Source organism: Syngnathus floridae, chromosome 3, assembly GCF_059516105.1.
Source record: "Syngnathus floridae isolate MCC-2025c chromosome 3, RoL_Sflo_1.0, whole genome shotgun sequence".
Lineage (NCBI taxonomy): Eukaryota > Metazoa > Chordata > Actinopteri > Syngnathiformes > Syngnathidae > Syngnathus > Syngnathus floridae.
Window position 1 is genome coordinate 1,093,794 of NC_142415.1, and position 22,774 is coordinate 1,116,567.

General features: G+C 40.3%; 1 protein-coding gene across 3 annotated transcripts; it reads right to left on the reverse strand.

Moving 5' to 3' along the window:
• Window positions 1-285: 285 nt before the first annotated feature.
• LOC148400056 (USP6 N-terminal-like protein) lies at window positions 286-21,861 on the reverse strand. 3 transcript variants are annotated; one of them, XM_088371893.1, is made up of 14 exons: window positions 21,788-21,847; window positions 21,563-21,634; window positions 16,848-16,933; window positions 16,707-16,746; window positions 16,317-16,397; window positions 14,629-14,736; window positions 14,203-14,312; window positions 12,339-12,387; window positions 9,392-9,512; window positions 9,130-9,224; window positions 8,952-9,017; window positions 8,168-8,267; window positions 5,183-5,335; window positions 1,506-4,820 (listed from the first exon to the last, which is right to left on the reverse strand). In XM_088371893.1, the coding sequence occupies exons 2-14, from the start codon at window positions 21,626-21,628 to the stop codon at window positions 4,336-4,338; spliced, it is 1,560 nt and encodes a 519-aa protein (XP_088228019.1). In that variant the 5' UTR covers window positions 21,629-21,634; window positions 21,788-21,847; the 3' UTR covers window positions 1,506-4,335. The 3 variants fall into 3 exon arrangements, with proteins under 3 accessions (XP_088228020.1, XP_088228019.1, XP_088228021.1); XM_088371894.1 differs by lacking the exons at window positions 1,506-4,820; window positions 5,183-5,335 and adding an exon at window positions 286-713 and having other exon boundaries at window positions 21,788-21,861; XM_088371895.1 differs by lacking the exons at window positions 1,506-4,820; window positions 5,183-5,335 and having other exon boundaries at window positions 8,117-8,453; window positions 21,788-21,856.
• Between the last annotated feature and the right edge of the window lie 913 nt (window positions 21,862-22,774).

Here is a 22,774-nt window from a genome sequence, read left to right on the forward strand (position 1 = left end):
GGCGAGAAACACCCGTCTGATCGGTCTCGGTCGAAAAGGTCTGCTTAAGATCTCCTCGTAAGAACAGCCAAAATTCCTGCAGTCAGAAAATTGGGCTTCTGCCATCATAGCGCCTTGCCCGTGAGGAGTCCCAAAATAAACCATATCTTGGCTCCGTCGTGGGAAAAAGACTGGGGAGACCGATTAAAAACTAGCGAACATTGCAGGAGGGAGCCTCCGCAATTACCACCCTCTCCGGAGAACTTCTCTGGATGAGGGGAACGAACCTCGCTAAAGTGCGGACTCGGTGGCGATACTGTGGAGCTCGAGGCGCCAGCTGGCGGCAAGGGGGTTTCTCTGACCTGGGTGTTTTGAAGCAATCTGGTCATTTGTTTCAGTTGATCGTTGGTTCGCTGCTGCTGCTCCAGGAGGGCTTGGAGAGTGGACTTGTGGGATTGGAGTTGGTATTGCTGTTTTGCAAGGGCGCGTCTGAATGGCTCGACTGGGTCTGATTGGTCTGAGTGTTCCGTCATCGTTTTAGCGATTTAGTTGACCCACATGCAGAAAAACCAACTCAGACGTCCAGAATGAGTGAGGAGGGTTTAGTGGAGGAGCTGCGGTGGAGGTAGAGCGGGATGATCGGAGCCAGAAGCACGGAGCGGGAGCAGCAATGGTGGAGTGTGTGGAGTCCAGCCAGAACGGGGTGGATCTTGGCGGTGATCGGTGGAGGTAATCTACGAGCAGGATACACAAAACTTGGTCAGAGAATTCAACGTGGCTGTGGCGGAGATCTTACTGCGGACCAGAGGATCTGAAGAACGTGGCGTCGAAGAGCAAGGCGAGAACTATGAGCGAGGAGCTAGAGGCACAACCGTGGAGGTGATCGCACTGAAGGGACACTCAGGCGCCTAGCAGTTGACAGCATGCTCCTTAAGAGCTTTCCTTTAACAAGCCTGATGAGTCACACCTGGGCCCTCTGCACTGTGCCACTCTGCTCACAGTTGCTCCCTGTGGACAAAAGAAGTATGCCACCCCGGACCCTGACAAGTTTTTCACCGACACACCACGGGATGCAGAATTGCGGATGAATGATTTCCACTTCAACATCACGGGCTATTCAAAGTAAGATTATCTCTGGGCTGGTCTGACTGCCTCAAAAAATGGGGTGGGGCTTTCTTCTGGCATCTTGGTCGATTTTGGGTGCGTACCCACTACAGGACACACAATCAACAGCGTGGCAGCATCAATAGGCCTAAACAGTGTTTGTAATCTTTGCTTTTGTTCATGCTATAATCATTCTAACTAACAAATCTTTGCTTTTGTTCGTACTATAATAACTAACTAACGAACTAACGAACTAACGAACTAACGAACTAACTAACTAACTAACTAACTAACTAACTAACTAACTAACTACACACAAGGGCACTGACCCCCACCAAAATGTACTTGGACCCTCCCAGGTGCATTTATTTTGTGCAATACAGTAAGTTAGATGTGGAATACAGAGTCAATACCACACAGAATGTAGTCAAAGGTTTTAATATTTAAGAACCAGAGTTTAACAGACAATGTAATATAAAATGTGCTTGGCATTTTAACAATTTTTAATAAATCATTACAGAATAATTCATAGGTTTCTGCTCACTTTTCTGATTGATTAAACAACACTTTATTGTTGGCACCAATTTAATTAGGAGGAAAGAAATGAAAACAAAATTTACAGGATTCATACTTCAAATACAAATTCTGACAAATGACTTTAGCTCTGCTTAACCTAAAACAACCACACGATGTCGGCTTTTTACCATTTTTAAGCACAGCTACACCGCCTTGTCCTATGACACTAAAGTATGTATTTAACATGTCTACTAATGATATAAACATTCTTGTTAGGGTGTTAAATGCAATGTTTGAGGAAAATCAACATAAAAAATAAAATGGACTGCTCCGTATTTGAGCTTCTTATTACATTAAATAATCAAAGATGAGCAGCCACTGATCATGAAGCAACAAAACAAACTGTAAAACTGACTTGTGTGTGCGTGTTCATTTGGGCAAAAATCTATTTTTCTCATGAGCAAATCAGAAGCCGAACCGAAGACATTTTTTTTTTTGTCTAACGTTTGTGGTGCATCAGTGTCTGTAAAGGCAACCCTTTGTTGTGACTTTGCTGTGAAGTAAAGGCTTGAAGCTTGTGGATTACTTTTGCTTCATAGTGCAGAATTGAAGATTTAAAATACTGTCCCTTGCAAATGAGAATCTGTTCTCACTTTCCTTACCTGGATAAATAAGGGTTAAATGAAACAAAAGTGCTATTTCTACTATGTAGGAAACGCAATGCGTTGCAAATGTACCTCGTGCTAGCCTGTTCACAGAGCAAAGCATTTGGACAAGGCAGTCAAAATTTAATGTTCACGGAGAGTAACAATATTGGGCTGGTATTGAACATACGATGAGCATTTTCATCAAGTGTTCAGGGGTGGTCCTGGCTCACGGTCCTATTGGAAGACAGAGAATCTGACAGCTGGCCTAGGGAAGTACCGTAATTTCCGGACTATAAGTCGCGTTTTTTTTCATAGTTTGGGTGGGGGGGCGACTTATACTCAGGAGCGACTTATATATGGGTTTTTTTCCACAAATTTTTACTTGATCATTAAGACATCACTTAAAAGTATAGTTGACCACTTCCCATGTTATTTTTAGTATAGTTGATCACTTCACATGCTTTTATATCTTTATCTTGAACATATTCAAAACATAAAAAATAGAGAAAACATCAAATAAAGCAAATAACACTTTAAAGCACCATATCCAAGTCCATTGTCTGTTTGCTCCTCTTATATTTATTATTATTATTTATTATTATTTGTTTATTTATCATTTATTCAACACTCTTATTTATTCATTGTTTATGCCTTCTTGGGTTTTTTGTGTTGCTTGTATGCATATGTGTACTATCTCACCGAGGGATAGTGGGAACGTAATTTCAATCTCTTTGTGTGTCTTGGTATATGAAAAAAAAAATCGACAATAAAGCAGACTTTGTCTTTGATAAAACAAGACAAGTTACAAATTTCAAGTTGTAAAATATGCAGCTGAAAACAGTAATCGAGCAGCAGAAAGAAAGTTTGGAGAACCGTGATGTACAAATGGATTACTATTTCAAGTGACGTCAGTGGCACCGCGCGGCGCGACCCACGTAAGGACTACCGGCATCATTAGCGGTGATCATTTCCAAGTGACACGGAAGACAAAGAGTTTAAAGGAATTAAGGATTTGGAGTGACATAGAAGGTTTGAAAAACTATTATGGCTTTGATGCACGCCCGGTCCTACTCTACTGAGTCGGGGGCCGGCGCTCGGCCGAGTGGCTGTCCGCGAACGGTGCATGGGGCTCGGACATGGCCATTACGCACGCCCGGTCCTCTGCCATGGAGCTCTCGTGTCTGGAAGTCCACGCCGCCACACGCTTGGAAGTTTGTTTTGTGGAATAAAGAGCCGTTTACCAAACCCACGTCTATCCTTGTACTTTGTTAACGCTACAATATAGTTATATACTAGATCTGTGGAATAAAGACGAGGCGGACGTCAGGGCGCACGCGCGGCGATGTTGACAAAGGACGAGGAATTTGATCGATGGATTTAATGGATTTAAATGAAGGGTTTGATAATGTTATTGCTCATATTATAGTTATTTGAAATATAGTTTATCTATCATTATATGAGCCTGTGGAATATTTTGAAGTGCAAGCGCCCTCAGCCGCGCGCAGCCATTGTTGACAAAGAACGATCGATGGATTTAATGAATTGGAATGACACCGATGGTTTTATAAACATGTTATTTATGTAATGGTTGTCCTAAATCACTCTATATGTTACGTCAGGCCCGTTCTCGGCTCCTCATTTGTGCTTGTCACGTTAGCATACCTATCGTTTAGCCTGTTGCTATCGTATCGAATGATCGATGGATTTAATGAATTGGAGTGACACCGATGGTTTTATAAACATGTTATTCATGTAATAGTTGTCCTTAATCACTCTATATGTTACATCAGGCCCGTTCTCAGCTCTTTGTTTGTGTTTGTCACGTTAGCATACCTATCGTTTAGCCTGTTGTTGCTATCGTTTAGCCTGTTGTTGCTCGTTCATGACTGTTTTTGGTGTGGGATTTTGTCGAATAAATTGCCCCCTAAAATGCGACTTATACCTCAGAGCGACTTATATATGGTTTTTTTTTCACTTTTTGGGGCATTTTATGGCTGGTGCGACTTATACTCCGGAGCGACTTATAGTCCGGAAAATACGGTACATTTTTCTATCTCTGTTGCCGTTTCACTTTTTGACTGAGCAAGACTTAAGATAGTGTCCTCAGGACCTTGCTGGAGGATCCCTCAGGGCTAATGTTCACAGGAGTGAGGTTGTCTGTCGAGTGTAAATCTGGGAGCCCTGAGTCATCAGCTTGCACCTCAACCCTCCACTCATAAGACTGCGAGAACTGAGCAGCAGTTCTGGGTGCGAGGCTCTCTGGGGGCTGGTAAGGCGGTGGCCTGGTAAGCGGGAATTCATCTGAGTTGTACAAGGCCTGGTTGTGGATAATAACGGGATCTGGGGAAGGAAGGGGAACCTCCTCATCATTAACAGGATGCAGATCATTGATATCTTTGCAAAGAGTCTGGTCTGGGGATATGGAATCTGGCTGGTTGGATATGATGTGGAAGCTGAGTCCTGCTTTAGAACAACCACTGGCTGAGGAGCGCTTTCCTCTGGATGGCTCCAGTGGACTCAGCAACAATGGCAGCTCCTGGCCTAAAGGCTTACGTGGTAACTCTTCAGGCTTCCCTGAGAAAACAAGTGGATAGTAATGGTGAAATGAATATATTGTGTGTGTGTGTGTGTGTGTGTGTGTGTGGGGGGGGTATATTAAGATTGCTTAGCACTCAAAACAAACAATTTCAGGTCAAATATGTGTTTCCTCTGTTTTTTTCTTGCTGCTGTGTTTGTGTGTCAGATTTATTTTGGGCTCACTGAATTTTCTATATTGGCTGTAGATGTGAATGGTTGTATCTATGTTGTCTGTGTTGTCTTTTGAGACTGTTGGAAAACGCATTATGTATAAATGAATGACTTGCTGTAGTGCTCAATGTATTGGTTGTTATGCACTAAAATAAGACAATCTGGAAGCCGTCAAAACTGTCATGTACCTGGGGGAGGAAAATCCAGCTTCATCTTTCGTAATTCAGTCATAGATGCCTGTAGCTGTTCAATGACTATGTCGTCACTGTAAAAAAAGGTCTGAGCAATTCGCTCCAGCAGGAATTCTCGAAGCTCCTCCAAAGACATCTTCATGAGATGTTCTTTGCAAACACAAATGCACTTGCATCAGGCTATGTTCACATCATACAAGTGATACAAAAAGGTTGTATTCTTACAATTTCTCAAAGTGATCTGAAACTTTACAGTTTCAGCTGACTGTCTCTTTTTCTTAGATAAAATGCTAAAACAAATTGCAAGTATAAAGAGATAGAATGTTAATAGAAAGGTTTAAAATTTATATAAAGTTTTGCTTTTGGGAGCTAAACCAAACATGTTAGTATTAATTCATTGTCACTTGACTTGTGTAATTACTGGTGTAACTGCCTCAAATGCTAAAGTTGGTGACAGTGGTGGAGCTAAAAAATTGTCAGTGGGGTGGCCAGGGGTACACAGCGAATCACTACAAAGTGGCTTTATGCAGCCACAAGCACACAGCTGTGACTTTACACCTCTGCCAAGGCTACATATCGCACATGGCCTAGAAGTAATTTTCATCCACAGTCAGGGTTTCATGAAATAACATGCACATATAACCAATACACATATATAACCATAACACAACCTTGCCCAACGCACACATAGTACAGGCATGAACACATGTAAGTAAAAAGCAATGTTCGTCTTAATATTCTAGATAATGCCCTTTGCTTTGTTGTTTGTTTGTTTTTCTGCATAACTGTAATAATTTGTGCAGTAATTCGCTAGTTAACAGCTAATCAGAGTGATCTGTGGCACTGACCATATTTAGCATATACCCTATTTTTCGGACTACAAATCGCAGTTTTTTTTCATAGTTTGGCTGGGGGTGTGACTTATGTGTGAATTTACTAACACCTTATTATATCATTTTACACGTTATTTTCACTAAACCGCAAGAGGTCCCTCTAGGCCTGTGTTGATAATTTCTGCAACTGACGATGAGTCTGACGTAAGCGATGTAGAAGAGGAAGCGCCGCATCTTCTACCTCCGGAGTAAGCAAAGTAGTTTAAAAGTGACACTGAGGATGAATATTTCATTGGATTTAGTGATTTGGGGTGACACGAATGGTTTGATAAACTTGTGAGCATGTTATTCATGCTATAGTTATCTGAATAACTCTTAATATGTTATGTTAAAATACCAGGCATGTTCTCAGTTCGTTGTTTATGTGTCATGTGACGGTAGCATACCGTACAATTACCGTATTTGCCGGTGTATTAGTCGACCTTTTTCGATCCAAAATCGACAGAAAAAAATCGACCTCGACTTATACACCGAGTCATAAAATTTAACTTCGTATTCATTGCTTCAAATATGATGGCAACCAAGGCCGTTTCTCATGCATCTCATTGTGCGTGGGTGTGCGTCCGTCAGGCTCATCAAACAGCGAGAAACTGAATCATTATAAAGCGTTCGTCGCATTAACACGCATCCTCAGCAACAATTTCAAATATTCTCACCTCAATAACGGACATCGAAAGCCAGGCAGCGACGATGACTGCTAGGGGGAAGTACTGGGTATTGAGCGAATGTGCGAGTCATCGCGCGTCAAGCAACGACAATAACGACCGGTACGTAAACATTCAATCGCCATGTCTAAATGAATGTCGTTGGCACTTAGAAAATATTCGCCAAACTTGGCCAGACTTCCAGGGGAAGAGGCCGAATTTTCACTTGTTCTGGCCGACCGGAGGAACCAGCCGAGGCGGACACTTTACGGCGGTTGAGTCGTTGGCACTTAGAAAATATTTGCCAAACTTGGCCAGACTTCCAGGGGAAGAGGCCGAATTTTCACTTGTTCTGGCCGACATGGGGAACCAGCCGAGGCGGACTCTTTATGGCGCAAGAGCCGTTGAACCGGGCGGCGTGCGCGAGTGCGCGGCCCGCTGGAAGTCGAATGAGGCTCCGCGATTTCATCCGCGGTGCTTATAAAGTGCCGATCCGCTCGGCTGGAGCTATTTTCGGCCACCCGGCACAGCCGGGAGGCCGTGCGCACGCGCCATTGTGACTTTTATATATTTTTTTCTTCTTTATTATGCATTTTATGGCTGGTGCGATTTGTACTCCGGAGCGATTTATAATCCAGAAAATAGGGTACTGTCGATCAATGGCTCATCCATTTAAATCATACCTAAGAAACAGTGCTATTAGTAATGTTGATGATGTACCATAACCATTGTGGGTTGGGCAGACATCATAAACATTGAGTGAACCATGCTGAAGTGCATTTGCAATTTTTTTGGTGACATCAGAGTTAGTTTGATGTGTTTACACCTGTCCAAGTGAACTGCACAAAGATGGAATATGAACTCCAGTTCAATTAAAACAAAAAAACAGGGTGCGTGTGCACTATTTTGAAAGCATGAGCAAGATCATGGTGACTAAGGCAAGGAGATCTTCATTTAGGATAATGAAAAAATCCTGGTGATTGGATATTACATTATGCAGAATCAAACATGAGGTTATTTTTGCGTATGGTTTTAATGCTACTTCTTTGGCTAATGATGATGATGATGACTTTATTCATCCCACAGCGGGGAAATTCACTTGTCACAGCAGCGCAAATGAGTGCAAGAATACTACGAGTGCAAGAATAAAACAAGTGCCAGAATTACAAAAAAGGGTAAACAACAGACAAAGACAAACACAAGTGCTGCAGAGACGAAACACATTCATTTTATCAGGTGGTATTAATAATATCTCATCGGGTCATAATGTTGATTGATTAAATATGTCCCATTATCATGTAAGACAGAGGTAAAGCAGACAAATCAATGTCCTAGTAAGGTTATTTCTTTACATACTTTACATAAAATAATAACTAAGGAGTGTGCATTAATAAATAAGTGTATTAATATGTTAGCAAAAAATGGCAAGCTGTTTGACATCTTACTCTTGTGTATCTTCAAGATGGTGTAAGACATGGCGGTGAGGAGCCGCTCTCCCTCCAGAATGAAAACATCCCATAGGCGTAGGGTCAAAGTAAACGGTGTCTGCAAAAATCACATCATCACTCTGGATTATGGCATCTCCTGGCCAGAATCAGAGAGTTTCTTTTGTTTTCTTTTGGTTTCTTTTAGCGTCCAGCAGACTATATCGAATGGCAAAATGACTCAGTGGGAAAGAGAAGTGCTGACAGTGGCCCAATGGTGCCAAACCCCCACCACAGGATTGTAGGCCTAAATTGGTTTGGAATAGATAAACACTTCATATTACTTCTGATGCAATATTCCAGAGATTTAAAACACACAAGGTAGTATTTGCTAAAATAATATTTAAAAAAATATATATAATAATGATGTTGCATGGCATTTCAAAGAGATTTTGTAATGGTTTAGCTTAAAAGAGTGCCTGTCTTTGTTGTTCAGAATAAGAATTAGAATCGTATTTCTTATAGTAGTTCATCCAAAGATGGCTTGAGGTAATATAGTACATGTACTTCCACATGAAATCATCCGAGCATGTCTCTGCTGTCATGCTGGAACAGAAAAAGACCTTCCCCAAACTGTTGAAAAAAATCCAATGTCCATCTTGAAAACTTTAAACCAACTACTAAGAAAAAAACAAAGATGAAGATTAAAGAAAAAAATGGGTCCTATCCTTCTCTTTCAGTATTGTGTTCTTAAATGTGTCTCAGTGCAATTGTCAATGGAGTATATCTTGATCAATTTACTCACCCTATCAATGAAACACTGTAAGAACCATTTAGTACTGTAAATCCCTGTAGACATCTGTTCTTTGTCCTACAGAGAAACATTTAATGGTTAACCAACAATCCTTAATAAAACTGAAGAATTGTACACTCCACTGTGTGTTCACAGATGATACTGGTAATGCAACAGTGTCATGCCTCACCATGTGTTTTTTTAGTTTGGGAATGAGTTTGGAAATGATCTGATCATGATGTGCTTGGAATTGCTGAAGTTTGGGGAATCCAGGAATAAAAAATCCTGAAAGGAAGGGACAATGGCGTGAGGTTGCGAGCAAGACAGCAGAGAAACATTAAAAAAAAAAAAAAAAAAACAAATCATAGCAGTGCACCTAATAGAAAGTTACACTGACCTGCACATTCCAAAAGCAACATGCAGCATACGTCATCTTCAAAACATAATCTCACCATGCATGGCGTGTTTCTGGTTCGCCAGTAGCTGTGTCAGAGCCCAGAAAGCGTCTTCCTCATTCATGTACATGAGCAGCAGTGCAGCGATCTGACTCATGCCCTGGCAATAGCTCACCTCCTGCAGACCACAGGAGAAGGTGAAAACAATTACATAGACGGGTTTCCACAGCTTTCCTGATGCTGACACTGCAGCACAGCTTTAGGATGATCAAATACTCTGCGTTTTTGTGGCATTGTGCACAGTAGTTGCAGCCAACAGCTGAACTGAACCTAATTCCTAGCATGCCTTCCCTCTCCTTGCAACAGTACTTTAACACTATACATTCATGCACAAAAACCCTTCTTAATAAAAATGTAACTACAAAATGAAATGTTTGTATAGAAACTACGTACCGTAATTTCCGGACTATAAAACGCACCGGATTATAAGCCGCACCAGCTGAAATTCAGGGATATTTCAGTTTTTTTCTTACATAAGCCGCACCCGACTATAAGCCGCACGTGCACACGAGTTTTTTACAAAGAAAGACAGTACATAGAAAACCTTTTTAACGTTTTAATAACATACTTTAACATGTCTTTCTAAACATTACCTGTGACACAGCAGTAGTACCGCAGCAACGCGGAAGTGTGCACGCGAGTTATTAGCAAAGAAAGACTGGACACAGAAAGATTTTTTACAGCTTTAATAACATACCTTAACATTTCTTTCCAAACACTGTTTGTGACGCGGCAGTAATACCGTAGCAACACGGAAGTAACACAGCACTAATAGGGTTTGATTAAATAAAACATACCGGTAAAAGTCACTGAGACGCGGCAGTAACACAGCAGCAACACGGTAGCATAGCACTAACAGGGCTGGTTAAAAAAAACATACCAGTAAAAGTAAAAAAAGAGCCGTCTTCATCTTCCTCCTGTGCACTAAAACCATCGAAGTCTTCCTCCTTAGTGTCCGATTGGAATAGCGTTAGATATCCTTCGCCTCACACTTTCTCAGTCTCTCTTTCGTCGTCGCTTTTATGCATTTCTTCGAGTGTGATGAGGGTCTGTTCATGTTAATCTTATTCATGCACGAAGCGCTAAATTACATTAAACTAGCGAGCGACACGTATAGCTAAAAAGCGGCATCATTTGTGTGAGTGTGAGTGTGGGTGTGCGCGTGATGCGCGAGACGATCAAAACCAAACCAGCACGTCTTCTTCGGCGCATTATCTCTTCTTCGTCTGTCTCGGTCTTGCTTCCTGCTAGAGCGCCCCCTGGAGGCCGTAAAAATCCATAAATACGCTCCAGAGTAGACACAACACAATGTCATCAACATCGACTGCCTTTGGCTTAAAAGCGGCATCATATGCATTTCTTTTGTCCCCCATGATGACGGTTTGTGTATAAAAGCTGCCTTTCAGTAATGTCCGTCTTGATCGCGTTCTGCGTGATGCACGAAATGTTGTAAACACAAACTAGCACGTCTTCTTCGGCGCATTATCTCTTCTTCGCCTGTCTCGCGCTTGCTTCCTGCTAGAGCGCCCCCTGGAGGCCGGAGGCCGTAAAGATCCATAAGTTCGCCGCGCCGCCGTTTAAGCCTCAGGGTTCAAAGTAACCTTCTGAATAAAATGCATCAAAAGTTCACATTCATTACAACTTGTTTTTGGTGAGCAAAATGTCAGGAGAATTGAATTTAAATGCTGATTTATTGGGCTTTAATACAATGCAGATGGTCCAAACAGCGCCACTGCTTTGTGTCATCTCTGAGTCACATGGCAGAGAAAGAGAAAGGGTTTAGAGCACAGGTGTAAAACTCAAGGCCCGGGGACCAGATACGGCCCGCCACATTACTAGAATTGTTAATAATATCTTTGTTTAAAAATATTTGACCAGTTTTTACTCGTCTGATTTGAAAACGAGTTATTTGTCAGTTTGTTTTGTAGCTTTTACTGTATATAATAGTGTTAAGAGTAAAAGTGATCGTCATCACAAAAATACCGAAAAAAATCTCATATAAGCCGCACCTGACTATAAGCCGCAGGGTCCAAAATTTTGGAAAAAAGTCAGGGCTTATACACCGGAAATTACGGTATGTGAATGCCCAAGAGCTGACACTGATCTGAAACACTGTGAATTTAATTGATTTGCTGAAATATACAATGTGAGTCTTTAATTTGGAAACATGCAGCCATAGCCAAGTGTCTTTCCTGTGCCGGTCCCAAGCCCGGGTAGTAAATGCAGAGGGTTGCGTCAGGGAAGGCATCCGGCGTGAAATTTGCCCAAATTTCTTATGTGGCAACCCGTGAGGGAAAAAGCCTTCAAAGTCTTTAATTTGGAAAGGTTTGACACGGTCAAGAAATGTAGCAGGATGAGGTAAATATGTAGACTATCTTAGAATTTGTGTATTTCATTGTAATATATAGTGCAAAAGTTTCTCTTGAATTCACTGAGCAAAATTAATGATGAATTGCACCCATAATTCCATGACATACAGCCAACTCTATCACCATGGATGGCTATGCAGTCTTATATTTGGAATGCACATTTAACTTCTCCGTTTTGTCAGTGAACTCCAAAGTATGTGGAAACAGTTTCCACTAGGGGTGTAACAGAATGCCAAAAAAATAAATCGACATAAACACAGAACTGGAAAAAGAACAGCAAACAACTAGCTCTAATTTTTTCTGCAAATAAAATATTCTCCAATATGCAAAATAATAATAACATATCTGATAATGAAATGTTAAAGAAATGATAATATTATCGTTTTTTAGGAAACCACAATATTGATAGCTTGACTTATGTGGTGATACATTGTATAATTAATTTCTGGTTTATAGATAGTTACACTGAAGGTGTAATAAGAAACTAATACAAATTTTAATCATCTTAATTAACATTCAATGAGTTTCACTAGTACAAGAGTGGGTTTTGTGATGGAGGCAAAACTGTCACTCACTGTGTTGTAGGCTGAATACGCTGACAGAACATTGAAGAGAGACTGCTGTCTGCAAAAAAAAGGTTAAAAGTAACAATGTCAGAAAACGAGTAAACTATTTCCACGTTACTATTGTTCTGTTAACTTAATATGCTTGTGCATAGGGTCTAGAACCCTACACATCTTTCAAACATACAAATAGCAGTAACATCAAATGTCCTAATTACTTGCGACTAAAAGAAGCTAAGATGATGTGTGTCTTGGAATCACGCTTCCTACCAAAGAAACAGTTAACAATAATAATTTGTGTATTTTATTTAAAGCACTATTCAGAACACTCAGGGTCACTGTACCAAGAATTTACTAAATGATTTTGATTACAACAGTTGGACATATACATTTCAGAAGTTGACCTGCATGTCAAAACAGTTTGTTTTCATCCTCAGAAATACCACTGTTTAAAAATAGGTAATACTGTGGAAATACCTCTTAGGTAATCTATCCAATTTTGTTGAAACATCAACAAAAACTTTCTAAAACGACATGTGCTCAATGGGCTTTCAATCATTTTCTTTTCTTCATACTTAGTATTTTCTGCTTCCATTAACTTTAGTCATAATCAGAAATAATTTGTGGTGGCAAGCCAATGTTCCTTCTACAGAAGCTTATAACAGTCATTGTTTTGCATAACAGATGAAACAACACAACATCTGCAATGTATACATTCTAAATCATAAACCAAAACATTAGACTGACCCTCGCTGTTAGAGATTTGCTCACTCCAAACTTTCTAAAACGACATGTGCTCAATGGGCTTTCAATCATTTTCTTTTCTTCATACTTAGTATTTTCTGCTTCCATTAACTTTAGTCATAATCAGAAATAATTTGTGGTGGCAAGCCAATGTTCCTTCTACAGAAGCTTATAACAGTCATTGTTTTGCATAACAGATGAAACAACACAACATCTGCAATGTATACATTCTAAATCATAAACCAAAACATTAGACTGACCCTCGCTGTTAGAGATTTGCTCACTCCAACTTATTTTGCAAGAACCACACGGGAGACAAGTAAGTCCTTTTAGACACCTGCAGGTGGAGAGTCCAATCGTCGCTGTGCGTACAGCGATGTTCGAATGGAGGTCTGAACTCTCCACCCTGCAAGGGCATATTTATTAAGAGAAACAGAGTGGGGGTATGAGTAGGCTCGCTAGAAAGCCCTTGTCCTCCAGTCTAAACATGTCAGGGGATGTTTTACGACCTTGTGATAAAGAGGACAAGGTGAGGTATTGATTACCTGTTGCATTCCAACATAATACTACGATAAAGATAACCTGGAAAACCCTAACACTCGCCCACAGTGAGGCGAATTGAGCGATCAACTACACAGTGGCTGCAGAAATTTCTTAATAAAATGGAGCTCAAACTCGCTAACACTTTTTTTATATTCAAATATACATTTTGCAGTTAGGTAAAGAGACTGCTCCATACTTTCCAGTGCCTCTTCCAAAATAGGCCTGTGATCTATTACAATGACATCACACTGTAGAACACTAAATTCCAGTGAAACCCATCCAAAACATAGGCTGCACTTAGTCCACACTGAAGTCGCAAACGCAATGGGTAAGAAAAACGCTCCCTGATTTCATGATGTAATGACATCTAACCAAATTTAAATCAATTGATAAGATTAAGATCCTCAATCAGCTCTCAAATATGTACGTATATTTTCCATCCATCCATCCGTTGTCTGTACTGCTTGTCCCCATGGGGGTCACGGGCGTGTCCTGAACCCATTGCCAGCCAATCGCAGGTTGGTCGGTTGTTTGGTCTTTTGAGGTTGTCCTTTTTTTTTTTGTCTTTTATGATGATTTGAATACTTACTTGACTCCAAATCGATCCATGAACATGACATGATTGCGGAAGGTCCTGTTGATGTCAAGGTCAATCTGTTTGATCTCAGATGAGTAGAGTTTGGCTTGCTCCTTCATTTTCTAGGACATCAAGACATTATAGTCAGGTTAAGATACTCACATGTATGTTTATGAAAAACTAAATTCAATGAAAGTATGATGATTGCAATTGCTTTATGCAGGAAAAAAATTATGCAGGCAAAAGCTGCATTCATAGCTTCATGAGATAAGATTAAGAGCATACAGTATGGTATTTCATTTTACAATTTGTCCCATACCACCTTTGCAGCAATGACAGTGGACATGGTATTGTCTGAATTGCTGTTAATACGTGAAAGGCCTTAGACAAGTCCCGGAAAACAATGCTGGCATCGTGAATAAGTATTCTTGTGTTTACCTCATATTTACCCTCATTGAGCTTCTTGATGTCCTCCACATCCAACAGCAGACACCAGACCCGACCTCTAAGCTGCACAGGGATGCCTTTGTACACCCGTTTCACCATCTGACAACATGGTCGAGCAGAGGGAGGTACAAATGTGGCAAATACAAAACCAGAAATTTTAGTCAGGCATGGTATAATAATAATCATCATCATAATAATAATAATAATGATAATAATAATGATAATAATAATAATAAAATGGTCAATATTGATGCAAAAAAAATTAAGCAATTTTCAGATGCATTAAGGCATCTGTGGGTATCAGAGTTTAGAAACAGCTTATTGCAAATATCACAAAACATCAAAAACATTACCATGAAAATTAGCATTTGACAGCTGGCTCTTTTGTAGTACTGTATTTTTCGGACTATAAGTCGCGTTTTTTTTCATAGTTTGGGTGGGGGGGGCGACTTATACTGAGGAGCAACTTAAATGTGAATTTTTTCATAAATTTTCAAAAAAATAAATAAATAAAAGTGAAACTGCGATAAACGAACCGCGATGTAGCAAGGGATCACTGTAATTTGAATTTCAAGTGACGTCAACAGCGCGGCGCGGCGGTTGTTTACATAAAGGACAAAGATTCGATCACAGGATGACGAAGATGATGAAGGGCCCCACGTACTACCGGCATCATTAGCGGCTTTGTTTGTAAGCGACACGGAGGACGAAGAGTTTGAAGGATTTAAGAATTTGGAGTGACACAGAAGGTTTGAAAAACTATTATGGCTTTTACGCACGCCCGGTCCTACTCTAGGGAGCACTCTTTCACCTCCGTGGATGGAAGTCGGGGGCCGGTGCTCGGCCGGGTGGCTGTCCGGGGACGGGGGATGGGGCTCGGACATGGCTTTTACGCACGCCCGGTCCTATTCTATGGAGCTCTCGTCCACCTCTGTGGCTGGAAGTCCACGCCGCCACACGCCTGGAAGTCGACGCCGGTGCTTGGGTCCTTGTACTTTGTTAACGCTACAATATAGTTATATACTAGATATGTGGAATAACAACGAGGCTGACGTCAGGGCGCACGCGCGGCGTTGTTGCCAAAGGGCTAGGAATTTGATCGATGGATTTAATGATTTGGAGTGACACAGATGGTTTGATAATATTATTGCTTATATAATAGTTTTTGATATATAATTTATATATCATTATATGGGCCTGTGGAATATTTTGAAGTGCAAGCGCTGTCAGCGGCGCGCACCCATTGTTGACATAAAGGACGATCGATGGATTTAATGAATTGGAGTGACACAGATGGTTTTATAAACGTGTTATTTATGTAATAGTTATTTGAATAACTCTGAATGTTACGTCAGGCCCGTTCTCATCTCTTCGTTTCTGTTTATGTCACATTAGCATACCTATTGTTTAGCCTGTTGTTGCTCGTTCATGTCTGTTCTTGGTGTTGGATTTTGTCGAATAAATTTCTCCCAAAATGGGATTTATACTCCGGAGCAACTTATATATGTTTTTTTTCACGTTATTGTGCATTTTATGGCTAATGCGACCTACATTCCGGGGCGACTTTTAGTCCGAAAAATACGGTATTCAATAATGTCAGCCCATTTATTGTCATTTGGGATAGACAGACTATTTTTACATCATTCTTTCTTTAGATACGTATGTTGGCTGCTACTTACTCTGTCACTGTTTTTGTATTTATCCCACTTCTTCACCATCTTCAACCACTTCTCTGCTCTCACTACCGCTAGTTGCTTCAACTGTGGAAAAACAAACAATGAAATAAACAATTAAGTGTGAGGAATGTGTGTTAAACTTCATGCATCCCTTACACACAGTCTCAGTTACTATGTTCCTTTCTGACACTATGGGCTTTATATTTTTTGAAGGTGTAGATGCGCTCGAGTGTAAAAACTGGTGAATCTGGCGCACCTGTCAATTGGATAAGACTTTAGCCTAATGGAATCACGTGTAATTATTGGTGCAGGTAATACGTGACTTTAGTGAATGGGATCCGGGAACACTTCAACTTCACCTTGTTCTGATAACTTTACACGTGCATAACGTACCTTTTCTTCATGAACAGTTGGTGCAGGCAGCTCATCGTCACTGGAAAATGAATAAATAAATAAAATAATTAACAGGAAGAAAATAGTATTACTTCTACAATACATATATAAACTCGTCAAAAAGATCAAGAATCGACTTACTGCATGAACCCGAGGCGATCAATGACTTTATAGACGCTGTAGTCAGCATCTTCCCAAGGGTCAATCTTGACCCCACCCTGTTTGCCCTGGAGATATAATCAGTACCAATAGGTAAAGGTTATCTCAGGATAAAAAATAATTCAGTGGGTGTGTTGAACTAGGTGTAGGGGGTCAAATCAAGCCAATTATCTGATGGCTGGGGAGTATTGGAGAACATGGAAGTTGCAGACTCCAACCCAACCAAACCCAAACAGTACAACTGAGAAGGTAAGAATTATGGCCCAACGTCATTGAATAAACTCAAGGCTCCTTAATAATAATTCCCATTCCAGCTGGCAGTGTTGCAACATGAATCCGTTTTCATTTTGAGAAGATAAAAAATACATTGGTTTACAATCAGTAAACCTTTGATTGTCAAAATGAAACTTGATGTCAAGTGCATACACAATCACTCTCTAGGTCTGTCAAAAAGTGGAAATCTTTGTTATAGTAATATGATGATGATGATAATGATGATGATGACGGCGATGATAAATCCGTCACTGCGCTTTTTACTAAGAATATCAGACCAGCATCGATTCAAAGTCAATTCAGCCACCTCAACTATTCACTCCAAGGGGCAACTTCAAAATGTTTGCACTTCAAACTAACAAACTACAAAATAAATGCAAGGTAAGTCATTGATATCCATGTGACCCTCGCGGTGCCTCCCATAGTAGCCTATGCACAACCGTTGTCATAGCTGGCTGCACTAGGCTGCATTCAATGCAAGACAGTGGCCAAACTCATCACTGGAGAACCACTTCAACTGTCTGTCAAAATATGTTCATGGTGCTAAAAAAAGACAGCAGCCCAAGAGAACATTGCCAAGCTATCTGATCACAGGGTCCCATACTCCAAGTCAGAGGTGGTCAATTAAAGGGCATGTAAAGACACTATGGGGTCCCAAAATGTATTTGACCCCACTTGTATTTTTGGAAACTGTTGTTAATTTTTGAATAAAATTGCGAAATGAGGAGTAATCGATGAAAAATCAACGGTTTTTATGTGATCATCCCGGAAATTGCCGAAGTGACTGTGACGTCGATTATAGGAGTTACTTAGCCCATGTAAGCATAATGGCGGATACAGAAGTGGAAGCGATGTCGTTTTTGTTTTGTTTTGTTTTATTTACAAATAGCGAAGCGATGTCGTCTAACAAATCTCCCTCAGATGATTTTTCACCTTCTAACAAAATGAAGAAGAGTATGATTTCTTTCTTGGGGTACAAGGCTACCAATTTGAACCAGTGAGAAGTACCCCAGCGACTGATGCATTGCAAAACGAAGGCGCGGAAGGTACAGACGGATCGGGAGAAAATCAATGGCTATATACTGATATTGTTTTGGGTGTCCAATTTAATAAATTCTAAGAAAGTTGCAAGGAAAATTTATCTTAATAATATATTCGGCAACATATTTTTTTATAGGGTAGAAAACAGTAGGAAAATTAATTTTTAGGACTGGGAAAAACCATGAACGATTATTACTTTGGTGTGATAATTCTTATTTCCCCTTTGCACCCAGTATGTTACTACCGAAGTTACACCTGTAGTTATAAGCCTAAACTTTTTTCTTTTTCAAATAACATAAAGGTAACATTTTATTATTATTATTATTTTCATACCCCAAGAATCTCCCTTTTGGCAATTGCAAGGCTCTGTCTTGGCACTTTCGAGGGGGGGTGAGTGAACTTGGGGGGCTCCGTTGTCTCTATTATGCTTATATGTGAAGTATTGGAGACAAAACACCAGGAAATTGTATGGATCTTCACGCTATCAATCGGTAAACAATGGGGGGAGTCCTATAATCTACGTCACGGTACGATGTGATCCAGAATGGCGCGGTTCATGACAGGGGCAGTCAAGATCGAGAAATACACATAAATTGATTGCGTTTGGCTCACAAATGCAATTTTATTTCAAATGCTATAATATTATTTGGATACAGGTGAATATAATCAAACATTCTGAGTGGTTTTTAAAACATGTTAAAGGTGCCTTTACATATGCTTTAAGTTCTCGAACGGGCCAGGAAACTCGTGTGCCAAATATGAATTTAATGTCTTCTTTTAATCAAATAGTAAATTGTCTTAATAAGATGCCATAGTGTAGTTAATATGTGAGACATATATTCACTTATATCAAAATTGAATATCCACACATAAATCTTGCCCAGGTGTGATGTAAGTCTCTAAGTTCATCCATAAAGGTCAGTGGGTCAGGGAAAATATGAGCAATAAACAACAATCTCTGGTGCTTGTTTGAGAACCCTGCTAAAATGTTTAGTTGCACCTCTGATAATAAATTTTAAAAAGGACATACAGAATATTGTTCAAAGTCTTGATTGTGCATTTCTGGGCATGCCTAATTCTATAAAACAATGCCAAACACATTCTATGAATCAGAAATATGCATTAAAGAAGCGAATGGGGCTTGCCTTACAATAATAGTCTTACAGTGTTTGCGCATTCAATACCGAAACTGGCTGAAATAAAATACATTACCTACATTCCTTTTCAGTTTTGCCAAGAGTATTTTAATTGTGTTAAAGGTATCTAATGAGCAGGGAGACATGCAAAACAGGGTAAGCAGTTTATTCAACATTATCATGCTGTGAGCTTTATTTTGTTCCAGCTATGATCCTACTACAAACCTTCATTAGAATGCATGAGTCTCTCCCACTGAGAATTTAGCCTGGAATATGGGAATGTCAATCAGTGTCACAGCTGTTGCTAAGGCTAGACAGAGTTCACCCATCCACTGCACACTCCACCTCTCAGACATTGAGCTAAATTTAACCGCACTGTCTCCACATCCATCTCCACATTAGCCTCTATAAAGTTACTAACTAACTCGATGAGCAATTCTGCTTTAACAACAACCTTTATTCATGTACAAAGAGTATTCATGTATCCATGTCTACCTGTCAATCTATCCTCAAAAATCTACAAGACACTGATGTTGTTCTGGGTGACTGATGAAAAGAATGAGTTTATGGCCACTGTTCAGCATTTCTTCAAACATTTCCACTCAACCAGTATCATCTGAAAACATTTAAATAAGGTTGCTTTATCTTGTTGACAATTTAGAGCTGTTTCATACTGTTTCTCATTTTAACTAATAGAATTGGTCCTCATTCCCCCTATCACATGCACAGCCACTGTAAATTTGGCAACACGAATTAATCGACCTGTGCACACCCACAGGAGTTTGTTCTGTTTTCATCCTAGAGCAGTGGTTCTTAACCTTGTTGGAGGTACCAAACCCCACCAGTTTCATATGCACATTCACCGAACCCCCTTTAGTGAATTTTTTTGTTTTCTCAAGACAGAGATGTTTTTACTGGTGCACAAAATGAGCCGTGCATAAACATCACCTTGTTCAAAGAATAAAACCAACACAATGCATGAATTCACAACAAATGACATACCAGCAAATCAGTGTGACTCCTGCTTTTGCCTTTGCGAGACCAGTTCAGATATGCGAATATATAAATCAGGTGTGTTCAGACCTCTGCAGTGGAGGCTCTGCCGAACCCCAGAAACCGACTCACCGAACCCCCAGGGTTCGACCGAACCCAGGTTAAGAACCACTGTCCTAGAGTAACACAAAGCAAAATACCATGTTTTCCGGATTGTAAGTCGCAGTATTTTTTAATAGTTTGGCTGGGGGTGTTCCCTCCCTAAGACAGTGCATGTTTTGATAAATAATAATAATAAAAATAATCATTTAAAAAAGAACAACATATAAAAATATTTTTACTTTTTCTCTCTATTGGTAGAGATCTTCCTAGGGTATATTTTTTAGATTAAAACGAACATCTCAATATTATGGTTAGTTGGTAATCTCTGTATTACAAATATATAATTATTATATTCAAACATTGATGTGAATTGAATGAGCAACCAAATAAAGAAAAAATGGATGGATGGATGGATGGCTGGATGGATGGCTGGATGGATGGCTGGATGGATGGATGGATGGATGGATGGATGGATGGATGGATGGATGGATGGATGGATGGATGGATGGATGGATGGATGGATGGATGGACGGACGGATAGACGATGGATGGATGGATGATTTAAATTTTTAAATGTTGACTGAAGGTATGGCAGACCCAAATATTAATTTACAAAAATAACGAACGTGACCACCTGCTTGTTATCGACCACGTCTTGCTTGCCGTCCTAACCATCTGCCCGTTATTGACCACATTCTGCTCGCTGCCCGTCCTGACTCCTCACCCTGACCACGATCACCACAAGCGTCCCACTATGCTACGCTCGCTTTGCTGCTCTCTCCACCAAGTCAGCTCCTGCCCACTTGCTTCCCAGCGCGCCATGAAGAGCGTTCCTCCACGAAGCCGTTGGCTAAAGCCAACTCCCACGCCGTGAGCCGATCACCGATCAGGTTCCAGCCTGAGCTCCAGCACTCCAATTCCCCATCCCTTATCCTCAATAGTCTTTGTCATTCTGGACTTGGCTGCTACGTCTGATCTGTCACAACGCCGCACTGGACTACAAGCCGCAGGGTTCAAAGCTTGTGCAAAACGTAGCGGCTTATAGTCCGGATACCTTTCCTGTCTGAATGTTACAACTGTAGAAAATGTCGGGTTTATAGTTCTTGTGAGCTAAGTAAAGAAATTCTTTTGTACTTTAAGGCACAGACTCACCATGGCATATTTTAAAATGATGTCAGCTCTTTCCTCTGCTATTAATGTCTCAATGTCTTTCTTCATGTCAATCTGTGGAATAGAAAGAAAAAGCAGGTAAAAAAAAAACTTTGCAGTATTGGGCTCCATGTGTTAATAGAAACAATTCTATTTAGCAGCCATTCTTCTGTAATAATGCTGAGTTTCTGGTATTGTTTATGGTGATTAACAGTATTATTCTGTTACACAGATATTCTCGGTCAGGAGCTGTTGAATGCTCAGGGAAATGTGAGCAGGTTCTTTGTCACGGTGAAGCATCCACAAGCTGCCTTGTCCCAACTCTCGGCTTTTCTCGCACTTTGAACAAAGCAAACGTCACAGGATCTCTTTGAAGATGAGCTGTTTTATTGTCTAGCACACATTGAAGGGTCAAAATTGTAGTTTGGCTTTGAAAGATTTCTTTTCTGACACCAGTCTTGGAACCTTTCTGACACCCCTCGAAGACAACTGTGTTTGCAGCATCTGTAGCATCCATCCATCCTCTTCCACTCATCCGGGGTCAAGTTGATTATTTGAGCTTGGCTTTGTTTGGTCCTTTAGCTTATTTGGCATAAGAGACCCTGGCAGTGACACAATGCCCCAGACAGCTTAGCTCCTAGGATAATTGACACATAAATCCCTCCACCACAACAATGTGATGGTTCAGGGAGTCTGTTGGTTGTCTTGTAATGTATACTGTATTTTAAGGGAAGTGACAATAGTATAGCAAAATGTTTCACCCCCAATTTTTTATTATTGCTTTTTTTAAACTCCGGCTATGTTCTTTTAAATATATAAGATCTTTGGCAGTTGTTTTAGTCAAAACAACAAAAAGACTCTCCAATTATCTTAACTTGGCATCGAGTAGGGAATGGAACAGACAAGAAAACAGGCTGTGAATTAAAGAAGCAACCATTTATCGCGTAATCAAAGTCAAAGTCTGCTTTATTGTCAATTTCTTCACATGCCAAGACATACAAAGAGATTAAAATTACGTTTCCCACTATCCCACGGTGACAAGACATAGTACACAATATACATACAAGTAAACAACACAAAAAGTGAAAATAAGAAGGCACAAACAATGAATAAATAAGAGCGATGAATAAATAATAAATAAACAAATAATATTATAAATAAGAGGAGAAAAAATGGAGCAAGTGTGCATACAGCAGACAGTCAGAATATAGCGCA

Bases quoted from the DNA above. Each gene is read 5' to 3' on its own strand.
- LOC148400056 (XM_088371893.1), bottom strand. From the start codon at position 21,628: ATGAAGAAAGACATTGAGACATTAATAGCAGAGGAAAGAGCTGACATC. The intron at 14,737-16,316 runs GTAAGTAGCAGC...CCATGTTGTCAG, and splicing joins AATACAAAAACAGTGACAGA to ATGGTGAAACGGGTGTACAA. The intron at 8,268-8,951 runs GTGAGTAAATTG...TGATTTTTGCAG, and splicing joins TACAGTGTTTCATTGATAGG to ACACCGTTTACTTTGACCCT.